This window comes from Musca autumnalis, unplaced genomic scaffold (genome assembly GCF_047663935.1).
Source record: "Musca autumnalis isolate F117 unplaced genomic scaffold, ASM4766393v1 scaffold_2, whole genome shotgun sequence".
NCBI classification, from domain to species: domain Eukaryota; kingdom Metazoa; phylum Arthropoda; class Insecta; order Diptera; family Muscidae; genus Musca; species Musca autumnalis.
The window spans coordinates 77,114,840-77,136,714 of NW_027411755.1; the positions used below are offsets into that span (position 1 = coordinate 77,114,840).

At 35.8% G+C, this 21,875-nt stretch overlaps 1 protein-coding gene across 1 annotated transcript; it reads right to left on the reverse strand.

Moving 5' to 3' along the window:
- Positions 1-974: 974 nt before the first annotated feature.
- On the reverse strand, positions 975-21,254 carry LOC141392274 (glycoprotein-N-acetylgalactosamine 3-beta-galactosyltransferase 1-like). The gene is made up of 4 exons (XM_073965225.1): positions 21,143-21,254; positions 20,576-21,081; positions 20,220-20,501; positions 975-1,148 (listed from the first exon to the last, which is right to left on the reverse strand). The coding sequence occupies exons 1-4, from the start codon at positions 21,183-21,185 to the stop codon at positions 975-977; spliced, it is 1,005 nt and encodes a 334-aa protein (XP_073821326.1). The 5' UTR covers positions 21,186-21,254.
- Positions 21,255-21,875: the final 621 nt, after the last annotated feature.

Consider the following 21,875-nt stretch of genomic DNA (forward strand, 5'->3'; position numbering starts at 1 on the left):
TTTATGTAATATTCAATATTGCCTTAGTCTTAATTTCTAGCTCATTTGTTATTCTGTCAGACAATTTGGCCGAGCAGAAACTATCTACATATTTGGATACATACATTTTGACATTTCTGATTGAGTTTTTGAACAAATTTGTATTAGAAAGCAACTTATGTTGCAATAAGAAGGCTGGGTTATATGAAATTTTCTAAGTCTTTTCGTCCAGATTTATTGCTGTGGCGGAATAATAATTAATAACATAATAATCTGCTAAGAAATCGACGTTTAACGACAATAAACTTAATTTAGAACACTTTTTAATGACGTTCCAAATTTAATTTGACGATTTTCGTCAAAAAAATTAGTTGCATATTTTGCATATTTTTTGCATATTTTGCATATTTTTTGCATATTTTTTGCATATTTTGCATATTTTTTGCATATTTTGTGCATATGCAAAATATGCAAATATGCAAAAAAATAAAAAATATGAGCCTGTCATTGCATTCAGTTTTCTTCAAAACGAATTTTGGTCCAATCAGAATTTTCGTATCTTTATTAATAAAAAATATGCAAATATGCAAAATCCGATGTCTACTGATTACCTACGAACGATATTTGATTTTTATTTAAAAAGATATAGCATTTTTCAAGAAATAGGGCTTAGGGACGTACTCCGCCCCCTCCGAAATTCAACAACATTTGTAGCCCGTTTCAACCGGGGCCATCCTTGTACATTCCCCCACAATTTCAGAAAAATTGGATCTGAAATGGTCGACAGTATCATGGAATCGCAGCTATGCATGGGGTAACAAATACAATACATAATACAATTTTTATTTCAAAACACTGTACGATGGCCCGATGATGGTGGATCCCCTTGTGTATGTGGTTGCGTGGATGGTATACTGTATGTAATTATGTAAACCAGATATCGGAGGAAATTAGACGAAGTATGATTTTATTTGTTAGTTATAACTCCTTTATTACTATTCAATATCACTTTGCGATGATTCAATTGTTTTAATTTTCTGCGGCAGCGGTTCTTGGGCATATGTAATGCCATATGGATGTAGATTATAGATCAAATAATCTAAAACATACATTTCTTTGGGTTTTACATAATGAAAGCCTACAGCATTGTCAGAACAACAGTTAAGACCCTGAAAATAGTAGAAAATGAAATATTTAATAGAAATATTGGAAAAATATAAATATTATAAAAATCAAGACGAATTTTGGAAGGCGATACAAAACGCGAATTCAGGCCTTCATTTGCGTCAAAACATAAATAACAAATATTTCACTTCTTTCTAGAATATATGTGTGCAACATCTTTTTTAGGCTTCGGGAAGAATATTTTATCGTTTCCTTCTTACTTTGGTGGTTCAAGGTTCATTTAGTAAGGTTATCCAGAAGGCCTACCCCCTAATTTTTTTCCATTTAATCCAAAAACCTTATATATAAAGCATTTCCAAATTAAATGAAACCTTTTCCAAATTGAATGAAACTTTTTCCAAATTGAATGAAACCTTTTCCAAATTAAATGAAACCTTTTCCAAATCAAACGAAACCTTTTCCAAATCAAATGAAACCTTTTCCAAATTAAATGAAACCTTTTCCAAATCAAATGAAACCTTTTCCAAATTGAATGAAACCTTTATTTTTATTGAAAGAAAAAAGCCAGAATATTTTGAAAAGAGAAAGAAATAAAAAATTTTATGGGGTTTCAACATATAGTTACTTAAATTCTAATCATACGTAATGACATAAAAGTCCAACTCGCTGCATGTTTTGCTTCTTCGAACATAAACATTTCATAATTTTTGGGCATCAATTAAGGTTATAGCGAAATAATCCTAAAGAGAGAATTTAGGTTTAAAAAAATTCCTAATAATAACAGGGGCTAATTTTATTACCTAATGAAGTGGTTCACGATTTGCAGCTTGTGGAATTTTCAATGGATATACTCAGTACATAATTGGAGCAGTCCAGTTTATTGAGCTGTTGGTTGCTATGCTCAATCACGTCAATGATATTACTATCTATTGTCTGATCGCGTAGCACCACTCTGGTATACAATTTTATTTTTGAAAATGCATTTACTATTGGGTTCAACATTGCTGAATATGGCATTAAAATTTTAAAATTACACCGGTTTAATTCTATCATTATGCGTATTCGTTTACTTATTAAGTTATTGCATAAAAATTATCCTGAAAAAAACTTTCAAAAATAAAATTGTGTGCCAGAGTCGTACTACGCGATCGGACACTAGATCGTAATACCGTTGACGTGATTGAGCATTCTATCGAACAGCTCAAACAACAGACCATGAAAACGCAATAAAATCGATTAGTTGTTAATCAGGGTCGTACCTAACATTTTCTGAGCGACATTTTTGAAGAACATTTCGAAGCTGAAAAACGTCATCATGTGATACTTCTATAGCGGTTCTTAAAATAAGGGACGAAAAGGACATTGAAGGAAGCGAGTTAGAAGGTCGAAATGCTCTACGAAAATAAATCTCATTCGATTTGACTGAAAACGTGTTATCTCATAAATAAGCTAGAACAACATTTAACAAAGATATAAAGCTAATTTCAGATGCCTGACAGGGTCTTCAGCAGAAACTTAATCACTCCATAACTCGGAACTTCGACTCACGGTGGATCTGTTCTTCGGGATTCTTAATATACTCACCAAGGGCTTTCATCCCCAAAGGGAATTATCTCTGCCCCAGATTTTCACCTCCATTTTGTGTCACAGTGTTATTAGGAATTTTTTAACCTTAATTGATGCCCAAAAATTATGAAATGTTTATGTTCAAGGAAGCAAAACATGCAGCGAATTACATTTTTATGTCATTACTTAAGCTTAAAATTTAAGTAAAAAATCGTTGAAAATCCATATAATTTTTTTTATTTTTTTCTCTTTTAAAATATTCTGGCTTTTTTTCTTTCAATAAAAGTAAAGGTTTCATTCAATTTGGAAAAGGTTTCATTTGATTTGGAAAAGGTTTCATTTGATTTGGAAAAGGTTTCATTTGATTTGGAAAAGGTTTCATTTAATTTGGAAAAGGTTTCATTCAATTTGGAAAAGGTTTCATTCAATTTGGAAAAGGTTTCATTTAATTTGGAAATGCTATATATACAATTTTATTGCGATTATGCGGTTAACGTTAACCCATGCCATTAGGAGGAATCTTTGTTTCTATAGTAATTTGTATGGGGCCAAAGGTGCATTTTCACGAAAATTCTCTAAAATCCGCATTTATGGTCCAATCGATAAAAATTTTGTACCAGTTCATGGTTGTGGTTAAAAAATGAGTCCTACAAAAAAGTGTGAAAATCGGCCACACGTAGCATGATGGTTGAATGTGGGGGACTTCGGTGGATTCCTAACTTTTCAATATACCTCTTAGGTCATAACAGCTCAACTCGAAAGAGAATTAATTCAAATATCACTTTAAAATGACCTTCGCCTTATGCCCGTAATTTCAACGCCTAGGTAACCGGGTAGGTTATCTTTACCTACGTGTTTGTCATTCATTCATGATTTCGCAAAATCATTGCCACATAGAAGTGTTTTACATCTTTTAACACATTGGCAACGATCAACCAGGTAAAATCCTTGGTGTTAGTAACACGGCCGTTTTTGGCCCGGTAAAGTTACCTATGAGTTGAAATTATAAATTTTGCTTACACGGATATCTATGAACTCATAGATAACTACGCGTAGAAATTACGGGCGTTAATAAGGCAAAAAAGAAAGATTTCAGCATGAGCCGACAACCAAGTGACACGGTTACCGGCGTCTTACAGCGTGTTTTTGTAAAAATGCTTGCCTGTCACACGAACCGTTCGTACTAAAACGTATACGTTCAAAATTTGGTTCTTGTAAAATTTTACGAACCATTCGTTTTTATCTAAAAGCTTTCGTCTATTTCATAAAAGCTTTTATCTTTCAGGGTTTACATTATACTTATTTTGTGAATTTTGCATAGGCATCTGCACGTAAAATGTGTTACTTGATGGCAACCCCGATAAACAGATGACAAACAAAAAATAAGAAAAAATAAGTCTGTCTGGTTACTTTTCCAGCAAGTATTGTTCAGCAAGAACTTTCTCAGAGAGTAAGGAGTTTTTATTCTCTTTTGCTAGAAAATTATAAAAAGTAAACAGATACCTTCCCAGCAAAAACCAGCAAGAAATCAGCTGACTTGGCAAAACAGAACAATTTGTCGGCCAATGAAGGAACCAATGGAAGCAAAAATGTGTATTTTATTAAAAAGAAAATGACCCAAAAATGGATTTTTCCAACTCGCAACTTTGTTCTACAAAAAAATAATACAATTGGACTTGCTATTTCCGCAATAAAATTGTTTTTTATTTTCACAAACATTAATCAACGAAAAATTAAAAACAGATGATTGATTGTTTTCAGGAAGAAGAAGACTTGAAAATGTTTGCTAGAAGAAATTTGTCCAGCAAGAATTGGCAAACTCTCAGTGAAAGAACTGTCAAAATGTCTCTCTCGAATTGCTCTCGTTTGCTGGTTTTTAGTGTTAACAGACGACTTCCAGCAACAATTGGTACAAATTGTTACAAATTTTAGGGTAACCAGACACACCTAATGTAATTAAATTTGTCCAAATTATTGTGATAATATGAAGAAACGGATGAGCATATACGCGTGTGCTTCTATATAAATAAATAAAATTGCATTCCCTTCCAGTTTTCGTGTGTTTTGTGCCATTTATTACTCGAATTATTTAATTTTCATTCAAAACGATGGGTCTTTTCCATTCGTTTATTTTTGACGTATTCTTTCGTCTGATTTTGTTACGAAAACCAAAAAATTACGAAAATAAAAAGTTTTCATTTGTTTGTCACACGAATACAAACATTAACCGCTATGAAAACCAAATTGTGTCTTCGTTCATGAAATCGACGAACGAATGGGCAAACACTTTTTACAAAAACACGCTGTTAGTGTTCTAAGCCACCATCAGCTTGAAAAAGCTCCCGATGACAAATATTGATGATCAAATAATTTTCCACCTTTATTATTTGATCACCAAAGCTGCCATAGTATTTGTAACAAAGCATTGAAAAATAGGGTTGCAGCTATGTTCAAAATAATAGGTGTGACCATACACACCGGAAACTAGCATTTATACCACAAATCATTCGAAAATTGTATCAAAGACATAGAACTGTACATATTGGACATAGTGCATAATACAGTTCAATTTTACTATTAAACCATGGAGGGTGTTTGTGTAAAACAGACAACTAACAGAACACGACGGCAACAAAAACAAGTATAACATAATTTTATGTCACCATATTGGAACATAACATTATTTTAGACCTCCAGCGCCATCTGCCGATGTATAGTAGCAATGTAAATGTCTCATCTTGTTATATTTTATGTCTTTGCAAATTTGTACAAGTTCAGTAACTTCTTGTAATCGACTAAGGCATAGACAAATAAAATAATAGACAGAGAAATGGTAGTGTGCTTGTTCTTTGTAGGGGTCGCCCTTACACTCAATATGCTCTGTGTTCACTCAATTGCATTTTGTTTTGGGGTAAATTGCAAGATTTTGTTGATTTTTATACCCTCCACCATAGTATGGAGGGTATATTAAGTTTGTTTTTCCGTTTGTAACGCATTGAAATACTCATTTGCGACCCTATAAAGTATATATATTCTTGATCAGGGTAAAATTCTAAGTCGATCTGAGCACGTCCGTCCGTCCGTCCGTCCGTCTGTGGTAATCACTCTAGCATCCACAAAAATAGAGATAGGACGCTGAAATTTTGGGAAAATGCGTCTTTTGTTTGCAGGCAGGTCAAGTTCGATGACGGACTATATCGGTCCACGTTTTGGTATAGCCCCCATATAACGGTACCCCCCGATTTACGGTATTTTGGCGTTTTTAGCTACATTTTCAGACCGATTTGGCTATAATTTGACATTTAGGGTTCTTAAGTGTCAACAAACATATGTAACAAAACTTGTGGACATAGGTCCACGTTTTGGTATAGCCCCCATATAACGGTACCCCCCGATTTGCGGTATTTTGACGTTTTTAGCTACATTTTTAGACCGATTTAGCTATAATTTGAAATTTAGGGTTCTTAAGTATCAATAAACTTATATAACAAAAGTTGTGGACATAGGTCCACGTTTTGGTATAGCCCCCATATAACGGTACCCCCCGATATACGGAATTTTGACGTTTTTAGCTACATTATCAGACCGATGTAGCTATAATTTGACATTTAGGGTGCTTAAGTGTTAATAAACTTATAAATTAGAAGTTGTGGACATAGGTCCACGTTTTGGTATAGCCCCCATATAACGGTACCCCCCGATTTGAGGTATTTTGACGTTTTTAGCTACATTTTCAGACCGATGTAGCTATAATTTGACATTTGGGGTTCTTAAAAGTCAATAAACTTATATAACAAAAGTTGTGGACATAGGTCCACATATTGGTATAGCCCCCATATAACGGTACCACCGATTTACGGTATTTTGACGTTTTTAGCTACATTTTCAGACCGATGTAGCTATAATTTGACATTTGGGGTTCTTAAAAGTCAATAAACTTATATAACAAAAGTTGTGGACATAGGTCCACATATTGGTATAGCCCCCATATAACGGTACCCCCGATTTACGGTATTTTGACGGTTTTAGCTACATTTTCAGACCGATTTAGCAATAATTTGACATTTAGGGTTCTTAAAAGTCAATAAACTTATATAACAAAAGTTGTGGACATAGGTCCACGTATTGGTATAGCCCCCATATAACGGTACCCCCCGATTTACGGTATTTTGAGGGGTTTAGCTACATTTTCAGACCGATTTAGCTATAATTTGGCATTTGAAGTTCTTAAATGTCAATAAACTTATGTGACAAAACTTGTGGACATAGGTCCACGTTTTGGTATAGCCCCCATATAACGGTCCCCCCCGATTTACGGTATTTTGACGTTTTTAGCTACATTTTCAGACCGATATAGCTATAATTTGACATTTAGGGTTCTTAAGTGTAACTAAACTTATATAACAAAAGTTGTGGACCTAGGTCCAAGTTTTGGTATAGCCCCCATATAACGGTACCCCCGATTTACGGCATTTTGACGTTTTTATCTACATTTTCAGACCGATTTAGCTATCAATTGACATTTAGGGTTCTTAAATGTCAATAAACTTATATAACTAGTGGACATAGGTCCATGTTTTGGAATAGCCCCATATAACGTTACCGCCCGATTTCAGGTATTTTGAGAATTTTACCAACAAGTTTTAACCGAATTATCTGTAATTTGAACATTTGACATTTGAAATTCTAAGTGGTCACCACACCTCTCCACCAAAAATTGTCAAGAAAGCCCCCATATAACGGTACCTCCCGATTTTCAGTAATTTGATGATTTTAGCTACAATATTAAACCGAACAAGCAGTAATTTGACATATGAAGTTCTTAGTGGTCACAGCACCTCTCCATCAAAAATTGTCAACATAGGTCCATGTTCGGATATAGCTCCCATGTAACGGTACCTCCCAATTTTCAGTAATTTGGGAATTTTAGCTACAATTTTTAACAGAACTAACTGTAATTTGACATTTGAAGGTTGTAGTGGTCACCACACATCTGCATCAACAATTTTCAACATAGCCCCAATATAACGATACTTCCCTATTTTCGGTACTTTGAGGATTTTACTTAAAATGTTTAACCGAACGTAGGTCCATGTTTTTGTATAGCCTCAAAACAAACCTCCCGATTTTCCGTACCTTAGCTTTATTTTTTGGACGAACTTTCTGTAATTTGAAATTTAAAAGTCAACAAAAATTCTGCAACAAAAATTTTTCATTTAAGTTCATATTTTCGTATAGCCCAGATACCTCCGAACTAGCTGTTAATGACATTTAAAGTTCCCACGTTATGTACCGATTTTCGATATTTTGAGGATTCTAGCTAAATTTTTTAACCGAATTAGGAGTTATTTGACATTAAAGGCTCCCATCAAAAACTGTCAACATAGGTCCGTTTTATTATAACCCCTATATAACAGTACCTCCCAGTTTCTAGCCCACCAAAAATTGTCAACAGTTAGATATAGGCACCATAAAAAAGGGTCTCCCGAATGAAGCATTTTATGTACATTACTCACTTAAAGTTGGGGACAGGAATGAATATTTTATGGTGGAGGGTATGAAAAGTTCGGCCCGGCCGAACTTAATGCTTTTTTACTTGTTTTTATTTGAGTATGTAGATCCGGCCAATATTACCCGCATATTGTGTTTTACCATCATAAAAAGTTTCAAAATGCATAGTTATTGTCATTTTAAAAATTGAGTATTTCGTGAACTGACTCAATTCTCACTCAATGAGAGAATTTGACAGAGAGGATTTCTCTGTATATAAATTCATTAATCTATGATGATATCGTAACAACAGAAGTTAACTCCATCTACTGTTAATTTTTTACAATTGACTTTTCCCATCTTAGTATATTTACATCTTTGTAAGGAAATTTTGTACGTTCGTTTTTTTCGTAATATTTTGGGCATCAATTGCTCAGCACCTAGATGAGGTAGACACCTCATTCTTCCTTCACATGTTCCATAAATTGCTAAGAATATCTCGTTTAAAAATCAGCATTCATATTTTTTAATATGCGAATAAATTGATAATTAGTTTAAAACGAATACTTTTTTTACAAAAACTGGGGGTAAGAAAACGTTTTTTAATTTTTTTTCTTCTCTTTACAGTGTGCAAAGTTCATAATCGTACACTCCTAAAAAATTAAAAAAAAAGTTATTAATAGTACGTTTATATATAACCGGATTTCACAAACCCACTGGGCTTAAATGTCAATTCCATAGCTTATATTTCAAATAAATCCTCAAAAAAAAGGTTAACCCTGCAAAAGGCTATAATATAAACATGGCCTAATTCCATATTTTATACCCCGGTTACACTTAACCAGATTAACCCAGTGGGTTTGGATTTAAAATGCCAATTCCATAGCGCAAACGTCAAATAAATCCTCTCGAAGTGGGTTAACCCAACAAAAAACTCTAGTGTAAACGTACTATTATATGCAAATATGAAACAGTTTATGGGAATTTTTCTAACGAAGAAAGAATTAACAAGTAAAAAAGCGTTAAGTTCGGCCGGGCCGAACTTTTCATACCCTCCACCATAAAATATTCTGAACTAAAATGGAATAATTAGTTTTCATTCCTGTCCCCAACTTTAAGTGGGTACGTTAAAATGTCAGATAATGTACATAAAATGGTGCCTATATCTACCTATGTATGTTGACAATTTTTGGTGGGCTAGAAATTGGGAGGTACCGTTATATAGGGGTTATAATAAAACATGGACCTATGTTGACAGTTTTTGATGGGAGCCTTCAATGTCAAATAACTCCTAATTCGGTTAAAAATTGCAGCTAGAATCTTAAAAATACCGAAAATCGGTACATAACGTGGGAACTTCAAATGTCATTAACAGCTAGTTCGGAGGTATTTGGGCTATTCGAAAATATGAACTTAAATGAACAATTTTTGTTGCAGAATTTTTGTTGGGTCTTAAATTTCAAATTACAGAAAGTTCGGCCAACAAATAAAGCTAAGGTACGGAAAATCGGGAGGTTTGTTTTGGGGCTATACCAAAACATGGACGTTGGTTAAACATTTTAAGTAAAATCCTCAAAGTACCGAAAATCGGGAAGTATCGTTATATTGGGGCTATGTTGAAAATTGTTGATGCAGATGTGTGGTGAGCACTACAACCTTCAAATGTCGAATTAAGTTAGTTCGGTTAAAAATTGTAGCTAAAATTGCAAAATTACTGAAAATTGGGAGGTACCGTTATATGGGAGCTACATCCGAACATGGACCTATGTTGATGGAGAGGTGTTGTTACCACTAAGAACTTCAAATGTCAAATTACTGCTAGTTCGGTTTAATATTGTAGCTAAAATCATCAAATTACTGAAAATCGGGAGGTACCGTTATATGGGGGCTTCATTAATACATCGACCTTTCTTGACAATTTTTGGTGGAGAGATGTGGTGACCACTAGGAATTTCAAATGTCAAATGTTCAAATTACAGATAATTCGGTTAAAACTTGTAGGTAAAATTCTCAAAATACCGAAAATCGTGAGGTACCGTTATATAGGGCTATGCCAAAACATGGACCTATGTTCATAATTTTTTCGAATATAAGTTTTTTGGTCAGTAAGAACCCTAAATACAAAATTATAGCTAATTAGGTCTAGAAATGTGACTTAAAACGTCAAAATACCTGAAATCAGGCGGTAACGTTATATGGGAGCTATTCCAAAACATGGACCTATTCCCACTAGTTATATAACTTTATTGACATTTAAGAACCCTAAATGTCAATTTATAGCTAAATCGGTCTGAAAATGTAGCTAAAAACGTCAAAATGCCGTAAATCGGGGGTACCGTTATATGGGGGCTATACCAAAACGTGGACCTATGTCCAAACTGTTGTTATAAAAGTTTATTTACACTTAAGAACCCTAAATGTCAAATTATAGCTAAATCGGTCCGAAAATGTAGCTTAAAACGTCAAAATACTGTAAATCGGGGGGTACCGTTATATGGGGGCTATAACAAAACGTGGACCTATGTCCACAACTTTTTTTATATAAGTTTATTGACACTTAAGAACCCTAAATGTCAAATTATAGCTAAATCGGTCCGAAAATGTAGCTTAAAACGTCAAAATACTGTAAATCGTGGGGTACCGTTATATGGGGGCTATACCAAAATGTGGACCGATATAGCCCATCATCGAACTTGAACTGCCTGCAAACAAAAGACGCATTTCAGCGTCCTATCTCCATTTTTGTGGTTGCTAGAGTGATTACCACAGACGCACGGACGGACGGACGGGCACAGATCGACTCAGAATTCTACCCTGATCAAGAATATATATACTTTATAGGGTCGCAAATGAGTATTTCAATGCGTTACAAACGGAAAAACAAACTTAATATACCCTCCATACTATGGTGGAGGGTATAAAAATGACAAAACAAATTTTTAATTTATTTCGTCACCCTGTTTTGGGTGGCAAAATTCGTATTCGTACACCTAGAAGCACCATTTGTTTTTGTTATATAAGGATTTTTAAGCAAAATACCACAAATTCTTGTTCTTTTATTCTTTTACAGTGCCTCAGCTGTAGAACAATATAAAAATAACGATAATTTAGTTAAAAATTTTTCATTAATAAAAAGTCGGACGAACATCCGCAATTCATAATAAAAATGTGATATATACAATTAACTATGGCAATTTTTTATCGAATTTTGGATGAAAATAGCGAACGTCCTTCGGATGTTAGTCCGACTTTTTATTCATGCAAAATTTTTAATTAGATTATCGTTGTTTTTAAATTTTTCTACAACACTCTAAAAGAAGAAAGGAACAAAAATTGGTAGCATTTTGCTTTTAAATACCGTAAATAACACAAATATGTAGTGCTTCTATGTACCACCCACACAGGCGTCATCTATACATAAATGACGGAATAAATTAAAAAATTGTTTTGTTGTTTTTAAATCTTTCTTCGTTATAGCAATCCCCATCAAATGTTTCATATTTGCATATAAAATATGGAATTAATAACAATTTTATAAATTTTTGAGGCGTGTACGAATATGAACTTTGCATACTGTATATAACTTTTTGTGGGTACCCTCTTGCAGAAAATAATATTTTTTGTTTTAATTTCTGGTTCGGTGAAGGAAATATTAAACACAAAAAATCATTTTATTTAAAAAAACATTCGTAAGGTTTCGTAAAATGGGCAGACTTGTCGCTGTCAACTTTTTTGTTAATTATAACCGTAATACGTTCCAACTAGAGGTCGTATTTACACTATTTTTTATCCTTTAAACATATACAGGCATGTAACAGATTCCGATCGGATCGAATTAGCTATAATTTGACATTAAGAGTTCATAGTGACCAACAAAGTTATATTTCAAAAATGATGGGCATAGGTGCATGTGTTGGGTATAGCCCCCATTTAACGGCACCTCTCAATTTTCGGTATTTTGAAAATTTTAGTCACAATTTTTACCGAACTGGCTGTAATTTGACATTAGAGGTTCTCAGTGATCACGAAACTTCTCCACCAAAAATCGTCAACATAGGTTCATGTTTTGGTATAAGCGCCGTATAACGGTACCACCCGATTTTCGGTATTTTTAAGATTTTCGCTACAATTTTCAACCGATATAGCTGTAATTTGACATTTGAGGTTCCAATTTTCCACGAAACTTTTCTATTAAAAATCGTCAATATAGGTCCATGTTTTGGTATAGCCCCCATGTAACGCTACCTCCCGATTTTCGGCATTTTGAGGGATTCGGCTACATTTTTTAACCGAACTAGCTGTAATTTGACATTTGAAGTTCTATGTTGCCACGAAACTACTTCACCAAAAATCGTCAACATTGGTCCATGTTTTGGTATAGCCCCCACGTAGCGGTACCTCTCTGTATTCGGTATTTTGAGGGTTTTAACTACAATTTTTAACATTGACATTTGAGGTTATCTGTGGTCACGAAACTTCTCCACCAAAAACCGAACTAGCTCCATATAACGTTACCTCACGATTTTCGGTATTTTGAGGGTTTTAGCTACAATTTTTAACCAAACTAACTGTAATTTGACATTTGTGTTTTTCTGTGGTCACGAAACTTCTTCACTAAAATCGCTAACATAGGTCCATGTTTTGGTATAGCTCTTACTTACTTACTTAGCTGGCCCATTACAGAACAATTGTTCCATAAACCGAACTAAGAAAAGATCTCCAATCATCTCTATTTTTCGCTTCGCTTTTTGGAATATCGGGGCTTTTCATTTCTTCATCCACTTTTACGCTCCATCGAAGCTTAGGCCTCCCGATTCTGCGTGCACCGCCATGTGGCATATATTCATACGCCTTTTTAGCGGGTTCATCATCGTTCATTCTTATGATATGGCCTATCCAACGCAATCGTTGCATCTCGATACGTTTAACTATATTCATGTCTTTGTATAGCTGATATAGCTCGTGGTTCATACGACGTCGATATTCACCGTCAACGCAAATCGGCCCGTAGATCTTTCGAAGAATTTTCCTCACAAACACACCAGGCACTGCCTTATCTGCTTGCGCAAGTACCCATGCTTCGGAACCATACATTAGCACGGGCAGTATCAGCGTTTTGTATAGTGTTATTATTGTTTGACGAGATGTAGCTTTGTTTTTAAATTGCTTATTTAAACCATAGTAGCATCTGTTGGCCAATACAATTCTTCCTCTTATTTCACAACTGATATTGTTTGTTGTGTTTATGGCAGTGCCGAGGTAGACGAAATCTTTAACTACCTCAAAATTATAGGTACCAACTTCCACAGTTGGTCCGAGCTCTATGGACGCTTTGCGCGTCGACACCATCAATTTGGTCTTTTTGCCGTTTACCGCCAGACCCACTTTCGCAGATTCTGCTTCGACCTTCCTAAAGGTATCAGTTACTTCCTTTACTGATCGTCCCATGATGTCTATGTCATCAGCATAAGCAAGTAACATGTGACTATTGGTGTAGATCGTGCCATTTCTTTTGACATTTGCATCTCGTATTACCTTTTCCACCAAAATGTTGAATAGGTCACACGAAAGGCTGTCTCCTGAAACCTCTTTTGGTACTAAACTATTCGGAGAGGTTCTTTCCAATTTTAACTGATGACCTAGTGTCAGTTAAAGTCATCTGACAAAGCCGGATGAGCTTTGCGGGGATACCAAATTCAGACATTGCATGGAATACCTTTAATCGACAAAAAGGTGATATGTGTCGATCTGCATCTCTTGGGTCTTCTCAAGGATTTGCCGCAGGGTAAATATCTGGTCAATGGTGGATTTGCCAGGTCTAAAGCCACATTGGTATGGTCCAATTATTTCGTTTACCATTGGCTTTAGTCGTTCGCACAATATCCCTTACACTATCTTATAGGCAATAGGGAGAAAACTTATGCCCCTATAGTTGGAGCATACGGTCTTATCTCCTTTCTTGTGGAGGGGAGACAGGATGCTCAGGTTCCAATCGTCGGGTACGCGTTCTTCCTTCCAGATGATGCTAACTAGCTGATGCATACACCTTATCAGCGCGTCGCCTCCGGTTTTAAACAGCTTGGATGGTAAGCCATCGGCTCCTGCTGCTTTATTATTCTTCAGTCGGTTGATTGCTGGTTTTACCTCATCTTGGCCGGGTGGTATACATTCTATACCATCTTCTGGGATTGGATCTGTGGTATCATCGTCTTCGCTACTATTGGATACCAGCAGATTGGAAAAATGCTCCTTCCATATCCTGAGCACGCTATCTGTATCTGTTACCAGATTACCTTGCTGGTCTCTACATGAGGACGTGCCTGTACCAAAGCCATCTGTTTGATGTTTCACTCTTTGGTAGAATTTTTAGACTTCATTCTGACTCCTGTACATCTCGATTTTTTCACACTCCCGCTTTTCCATTCCTCTCTTTTTCTTGCGGAAAAGACGTTTCTCTTCTTTTCTCCCGATATCTCTCTCGTGCGCTACGCGTTGCTACTGATTATAAAGTAGCTCTATATTCCGCATTTTTCTCTTCGGTAGCAGCACGACACTCCTGGTCATACCGTGAATTCCTTTGTGGAGGTCTCGGGAATCTAAGTATGGATTTTGCGGCTGTTTGCATGGAGTGGGCAATATTTGCCATTGTGTTGTTATGTTATCGGGACAAGGAGTGCTCTCATTAAGCAATTGGGCTAGTTGAGTGGAATATGCTGTGGCTATCTGATGTGATTGCAGCCTATCGATGTCCAACTTCCGCGTTGTGTCTGTTCGTGCTTTATTTGCAAAGTTTAGACGGGTACCTTTGCTGCAACAAGGTAGTGGTCCGAATCAATGTTTGCGCCTAGGAACGATCGTACATCCAACACGCTCGATGAATGTCTTCCATCTATCACAACGTGATCAATTTGATTGCTTGTTCTTTGATCTGGAGACAGCCAGGTGCCCTTATGAATATCGAGACGATTAAATCTGGTACTGCTAACTACCATGTTTTTTGCAGCTGCAAAGTCTATTAGCCTCATACCATTGTCAGATGTTTCACTGTGGAGACTGAATTTCCCGACTGTTGGGCCAAAGATATTCTCCTTTCCAATTTTGGCATTAAAATCGCCTAGAATGATTTTAATGTCATGGGCAGGGCAACGATCATATATTTCTTCTAAGCGCTCGTAAAATATGTGAGCATGAGCGCAAATAAAGCTGATGTTAAAGAATTTAGCTTTTATTCGAATTGCAGCAAATCTTTCATTCACTGGGGTGAAGCTGGATACCAGATGTTTTTGTCTCCGACTAACTACGAATCCGCAACCAAACTCATGCTTTACGTCATGGCAGCTATAATACAGTGCGTCACCTTTAGGTGTTGTTGTGACGCCTTTCCCAATCCATCGTATTTCCTGTATGGCAGTAATATCGGCCTTGTACTTCTCAAGTACGTCTGCCAATGCGAAGACTGCACCTTCTCTATAAAGAGTGCGAACATTCCAGGTGCAGATTCGCAGATCATGGTCCTTTAAACGATTGCGGGGTTCGTCAACTTTAGAGGGGTTTGTTTTTCTTTCTTTCGTTTTTTCATAGTAGGCTGTTTTTTCTAGGGGAGGGTTACTAACCCGACGTCCAAACCCAAGTTTTTAACGTTCTTATGGGTGAACGCGGTTGACTTGTCTGAAGAGAATTTTAAACAGAAAAATTGTACACACAAACATTTTTGTACCTATTATTGAAATATTTGTTGCATAAGAAAATATGTAAAATGCATAAATTTTGCATATGCAAAAATTTATGCCTTTTACATAATTTTGCATATGTCATATGTTTCGATTGCAATGTAATCAGAAGCCAAAAATATGCCCAGTCTCAAAATTTGACATGAATCGGACCAAAAATAGGGGTTGCATAAAATTCCGCTGTCTAGTTATTGAGTATCTCAGTATTTATCTTGTTATATTTTTTCTTCCCTTTTTTAATTCGTGCAATTTTCAACCGTATATTCAGCATCAGCAGATTGTGGTCGGATGGTACATCAGCTCCTGGGTACGTTGAGCATTTGGTCACACAAGATCTAAATCGGCTGTTAATCGAAATGTAGTCAATTTGATTTCGAATGATATTCCTTCTGCTATCTAATGGTGATCTCCATGTATAAAGCCTTCTGGGATGTAATTGAAATGTTGTATTGGTGATGGTCATCTTAAACTCTTGACAGAATTGAATTAACCTGTCTCCTCCCTCATTTCTTTCGCCAAGTCCATATCTTCCAGTTATACCATTTACTTCGTCATTCCCCACTTTGGCATTGAAGTCGCCTTGATCTATTGTTATTTCATGTGATTTCGTCATGTTTAATAATTGACTTATTTCTTCATAGAAATGTTCAACCTCGTCATTATTTCCATCACATGTAGGGGCATATACTTGGATTATATTTAAATTCAAGGGTTTTGCTGATATTTTTATCATCATAGTCCTTTCAGACATTGGGATAGATCCAATTACACAGTCTGCAATGTTTATTTTGTCAATAATGCCTACACCTCTCCTGTGTATCCCTTCCATGTTTCCTGTGTGATATACTACTAAATTTTGGGACTGAAAATCGCCGCATTCTGTCCACCAGGTTTCACTCACACCTAGTATATCAATATCAAGTCGATTCATTTCATTGATTGTGTTGTTTAATTTACCGACTTCGTATAAACTTCGGACATTCCACGTTCCAATGTTTAGTTTTTGGTTGTTTTTACCTCCGGGGATTCTTAGCACCCTCGTTTGCCCGGAGACTGAGGGCCGTGTGTTTTGGTTTGTTTTGTTCATATTGTATGGTTTTCAAGGGAAAATTACTTCAGTGGTTTCCCGTTGCCTTCTGAAGGGTTTATAGTTGTCCATCCATTTTTCAGCCGCTCCTCATGGAGTTCAGACGCTGTTTGCTGCCGCTTCACCTGAAGACAGACGCAGCCACCTGTTGGTCCACGAGACGTATTTGATTTCGTCTTACCACCCATATCTGGGAAGCATTCCCCTATCCGCCAAGTGGGGACGCGCCCTATAGGGGTTACAGGTTCCACGTAGTTTTTGTTAAAATTTGCAAATACTTTCTGAAAAATAAAAAGCGTCGCAGGCAAAAATATTTAAAAACATCGCGCGATTTTTTACAAAAATATTTTCACAATTTAGGAAGATAAAAAGTTTTTGTAAAAATTTTCAAATACTTTCTGAAAAACAAAATGTACCGCAGGTGAAAACATTTTTGACAAAATCGCGCGATTTTTTACAAAAATATTTTCACAATCTAAGAATATAAAAAGTTTTTGTTAAACTATTAAAATGCTTTCTCAAAAACAAAAAGCGCCGCAGGCGAAAATACAATTTAAGTAGATAAAATTTTTTTATAAAAATATTCAAATACTTTCTGAAAAAACGAAAAGTGCCGCAAATATATTTAAAAAAATGGCGCAATTTTTAAAAAAAAAAATTACAATTTAAGAAAATAAAAAGTTGTTGTAAAAATATTCAAATAATTTATGAAAAACGAAAAGCGCCGTAGCCGAAAATATTTTTGAAAAAATTGCGCGATTTTTTACAAAAATATTTTCTCAATTTAAGAAGATAAAACGTTTTTGTAAAAATATTCGCGATTTTTTTACAAACATATTTTCACAATTTAAGAAAAGAAAAAGTGTTTGTAAAGATATTCAAATACTTTATGGAAACAGAAAAGCGACGCAGACGAAAATATTTTTGAAAAAAATCGCGCGATTTTTTACAAAAATATTTTTACAATTTAAGAAGATTTCTGAAAAACGAAATGCGTACCAGGCGAAAATACTTTTGAAAAAAATCGCACGATTTTCTTAACAAATATTTTCACAGTTTGAAACTTCTCCGAACTGCTACTTACATAATTTCGTTTCTAAATAAGAGAACTAAGAGAACTGATGAGTCCAAGTGGCGTTGGACGAAACTAGTATTCTTTGCCTTTCCCGAAATTAAATCAATTTTAACTACATCCCACTTTAAATAAAACTTGTTGTTTTAAAAATTTAAAAACAACAAAACCCGAGATTAAGATGAAATTATTTTACAACAATAAAATAATACACATCTCAACAAAACTGCCAAAACTGACACGGCTCGCGAGCCCAGTGGTGATTAAAACTGTTTTAGATCAGTGTTAATCACCACTGGGCTCGCGAGCCGTGTCTGTGTGAACACACACAATCTCAATTGTGGTGAGTTTGAACGTTACTCTAACAACCGATCATCTTCTTTGTTTTAGCAATGAATTAACGCACTCGATGTTTATCTAGAGAGGCTCGCGAGCCCACTGGTGATTAACACTGATCTAAAACAGTGTTAATCACCACTGGGCTCGCGAGCCGTGTCTGTGTGAACACACACAATCTCAATTGTGGTGAGTTTGAACGTTACTCTAACAACCGATCATCTTTGTTTTAGCAATGAATTAACGCACACGATGTTTATCTAGAGAAGCTCGCGAACCCACTGGTCTAAACACTGATCTAAACAGTGTTAATCACCACTGGGCTCGCGAGCCGTGTCTTTGTGAACACACACAATCTCAATTGTGGTAAGTTTGAACGTTGCTCTCACCACCGACCATCTTTGTTTTAGCAATGAATTAATGCACACTATGTTTATCTAGAGAGGGATAGATAATCTCGTGTGTGTGACCAACACAAACGCAGCGGTTGAATTTGTTGTTGCTGGTGAGCACTGACAGTGTTAATCACCACTGGGCTCGCGAGCCGTGGCTGTGTGAACACACACAATCTCAATTGTGGTGAGTTTGAACGTTACTCTCACCACCGATCATCTTCTTTGTTTTAGCAATGAATTAACGCACACGATGTTTATCTAGAGAGGCTCGCGAGCCCACTGGTGATTAACACTGATCTAAAACAGTGTTAATCACCACTGGGCTCGCGAGCCGTGTCTGTGTGAACACACACAATCTCAATTGTGGTGAGTTTGAACGTTTCTCTAACAACCGATCATCTTTGTTTTAGCAATGAATTAACGCACACGATGTTTATCTAGAGAAGCTCGCGAACCCACTGATCTAAAACAGTGTTAATCACCACTGGGCTCGCGAGCCGTGTCTGTGTGAACACACACAATCTCAATTGTGGTGAGTTTGAAAGTTGCTCTCACCACCGACCATCTTTGTTTTAGCAATGAATTAATGCACACGATGTTTATCTAGAGAGGGATAGATAATCTCGTGTGTGTGCCTAACACAAACGCAGCGGTTGAATTTGTTGTTGCTGGTGAGCACTGACAGTGTTAATCACCACTGGGTTCGCGAGCCGTGTCTGTGTGAACACACACAATCTCAATTGTGGTGAGTTTGAACGTTACTCTCACCACCGATCATCTTCTTTGTTTTAGCAATGAATTAACGCACACGATGTTTATCTAGAGATGCTCGCGAGCCCACTGGTGATTAACACTGATCTAAAACAGTGTTAATCACCACTGGGCTCGCGAGCCGTGTCTTTGTGAACACACACAATCTCAATTGTGGTAAGTTTGAACGTTGCTCTCACCACCGACCATCATTGTTGTAGCAATGAATTAATGCACACGATGTTTATCTAGAGCAGAGTGAGGCAGAGAACATTTTTGGGTCTCTGTTGTGCTCTCAATGAGCGTAAATTTGTTGTTGTTCACAACGTGTTAGCATCTACATGGGCTGTGAGCGATAACAAATTAACGCTCACTTAGAGCACATGGGCTCTCTTGTGAGTCACAATGCCTTCTCCTGATCTAGAGAGGGATAGATAATCTCGTGTGTGTGCTCAACACAAACGCAGCGGTTGAATTTGTGATCTTTCCTACAACACTTCAGTTTAGAGAAATGAGTTCATATTATATAAAAACTTTTAACTGTTCGCGATTTAAAAAACAGACATTGGAAAATATTTTTAAACTTTCCATATAAAAAAACCTAATTGCAAAGAATTTGAGCAGCTCTGAATTGCTATTGTTTCATTACCATTTTTAATTTCTATCTATAAATTTGTTAATTTACTCACCTCATGAGTTTTATAGTAAATCAATTTCCAATACCAATATTGTTTGTTCTTGCTTGGAAACATATGATGTTCCGGAGAGAAAGGAAAAAATTTGCCTCGCCCATGTATGTCCCGTGAATCGACAGCAGTGACATTAACTTTCTCTAAACATATTCCAATTTCAGCATCTTCAGCGCCGGTGTTTGCCTGTTTACACAATGTTGCATTTGGTATGGCCTCCTCTACAAATCTACGGACTGCTTCTTTACTCAAAACATAACCAGATCCACCAGCCATATAGCCCTCAAAACATAAGAAATATATATATTTTAATTAAAACATACCATAATTTTTCGCTAAATCTTTTCATTCATTACCTGCTTAGCATATTTATTATACCTACAGCCAAAATATATGGGGTCATTTGGGGAATAAGGATATAGAAGAAATCTCAAATTTTCGACAATAGTATAGGTATCATCGTCGGCTTTTAAAAACCAATCGGCATCATTGAAATGATGTTTGTAGACGTATTTGAATGCTTCTTTCGTTTTACCCCATAAATAGTCACGTCCCTCGGGTACTGGCAGGGCCACTGAGCCCAGCTCTGGATCTTCAGCCGTAGACATAAAGAGTAGCATGTTACAACGTTTACCCCATGTTGCTTTAACGTGCTTTGCCTTTTCTTCATGGTTTTGTGGAGTTGTTAGAATCCAACAAAGAATTCTTACCTCATGGTATAAGGTTTGGGCTAGAATGTTATTCTTTGGGGTTTTCTCTACAATTGTAGTTGTATGGGGAGGTAACAAATACTTTGCTATACAAAATCCCAAAATGAGGCCCAAAATCAGAGCAGTTATTGTACGCCTCTTCGAACGGAATCCTTTAATAAATAAATGTATTAAATTTAAATAAACATTGGCAGGAACCAATTAATTAATTACCTTCATTCACTGTCGCTTTATCCAAAATGCCGTGGTACTTCATTGTTGTGAATCGTATTTGTATTTATTTTTGTATTCTCGTTTCACAACAAACTCGTTGTACATAATTCACACATGTAAAGTTACACAAATTTAATAGTTCTAATATTTATGCAGTTTTGGCCGTTGAATATCTTCCGAACAAGAAACAACTTATTAGTTTAGTGAAGTAATATTTTTCGATTTTATTTTTTAAACAGAATTATGACAACGAACTCGACCAAAATGACATGCGAACTAGTTTTGGGTGATGTGCTGAGTGAAGCACAGAAATAACTCTAAAGGTGTTATCAAAAAGACGACAAGCATTTTATGATAGTTTAATTAGAAGTGCTACATATTGTTTTTGGCACTGTTATAGTTTACGAAAATTAATTGATACGTTTGTACCTCGGTGTTGCACGGTGGGACAGAATACCGATCGAACGCGCCAAAAATAAAAGTCGATGTATGATTGCATGTTTATTCATAATCAAGATAAGAATAGCTTTAGATTGAAAACTTTGCTTCATTTATTAAAACTTTTGGTACATTTTTATTTTTTTAATAATCTATATGTTTAGGTGAGGTAGGGGAAATCCATAGGATTCTTCAAAAATTCAACGATAGCTCAGGATACCGTTTGTTGAGCAGATGAGGAAGAAAAGAAACAAAGAAATAAAATCAAAAGCAGTATCAATTTAAATATAATAAT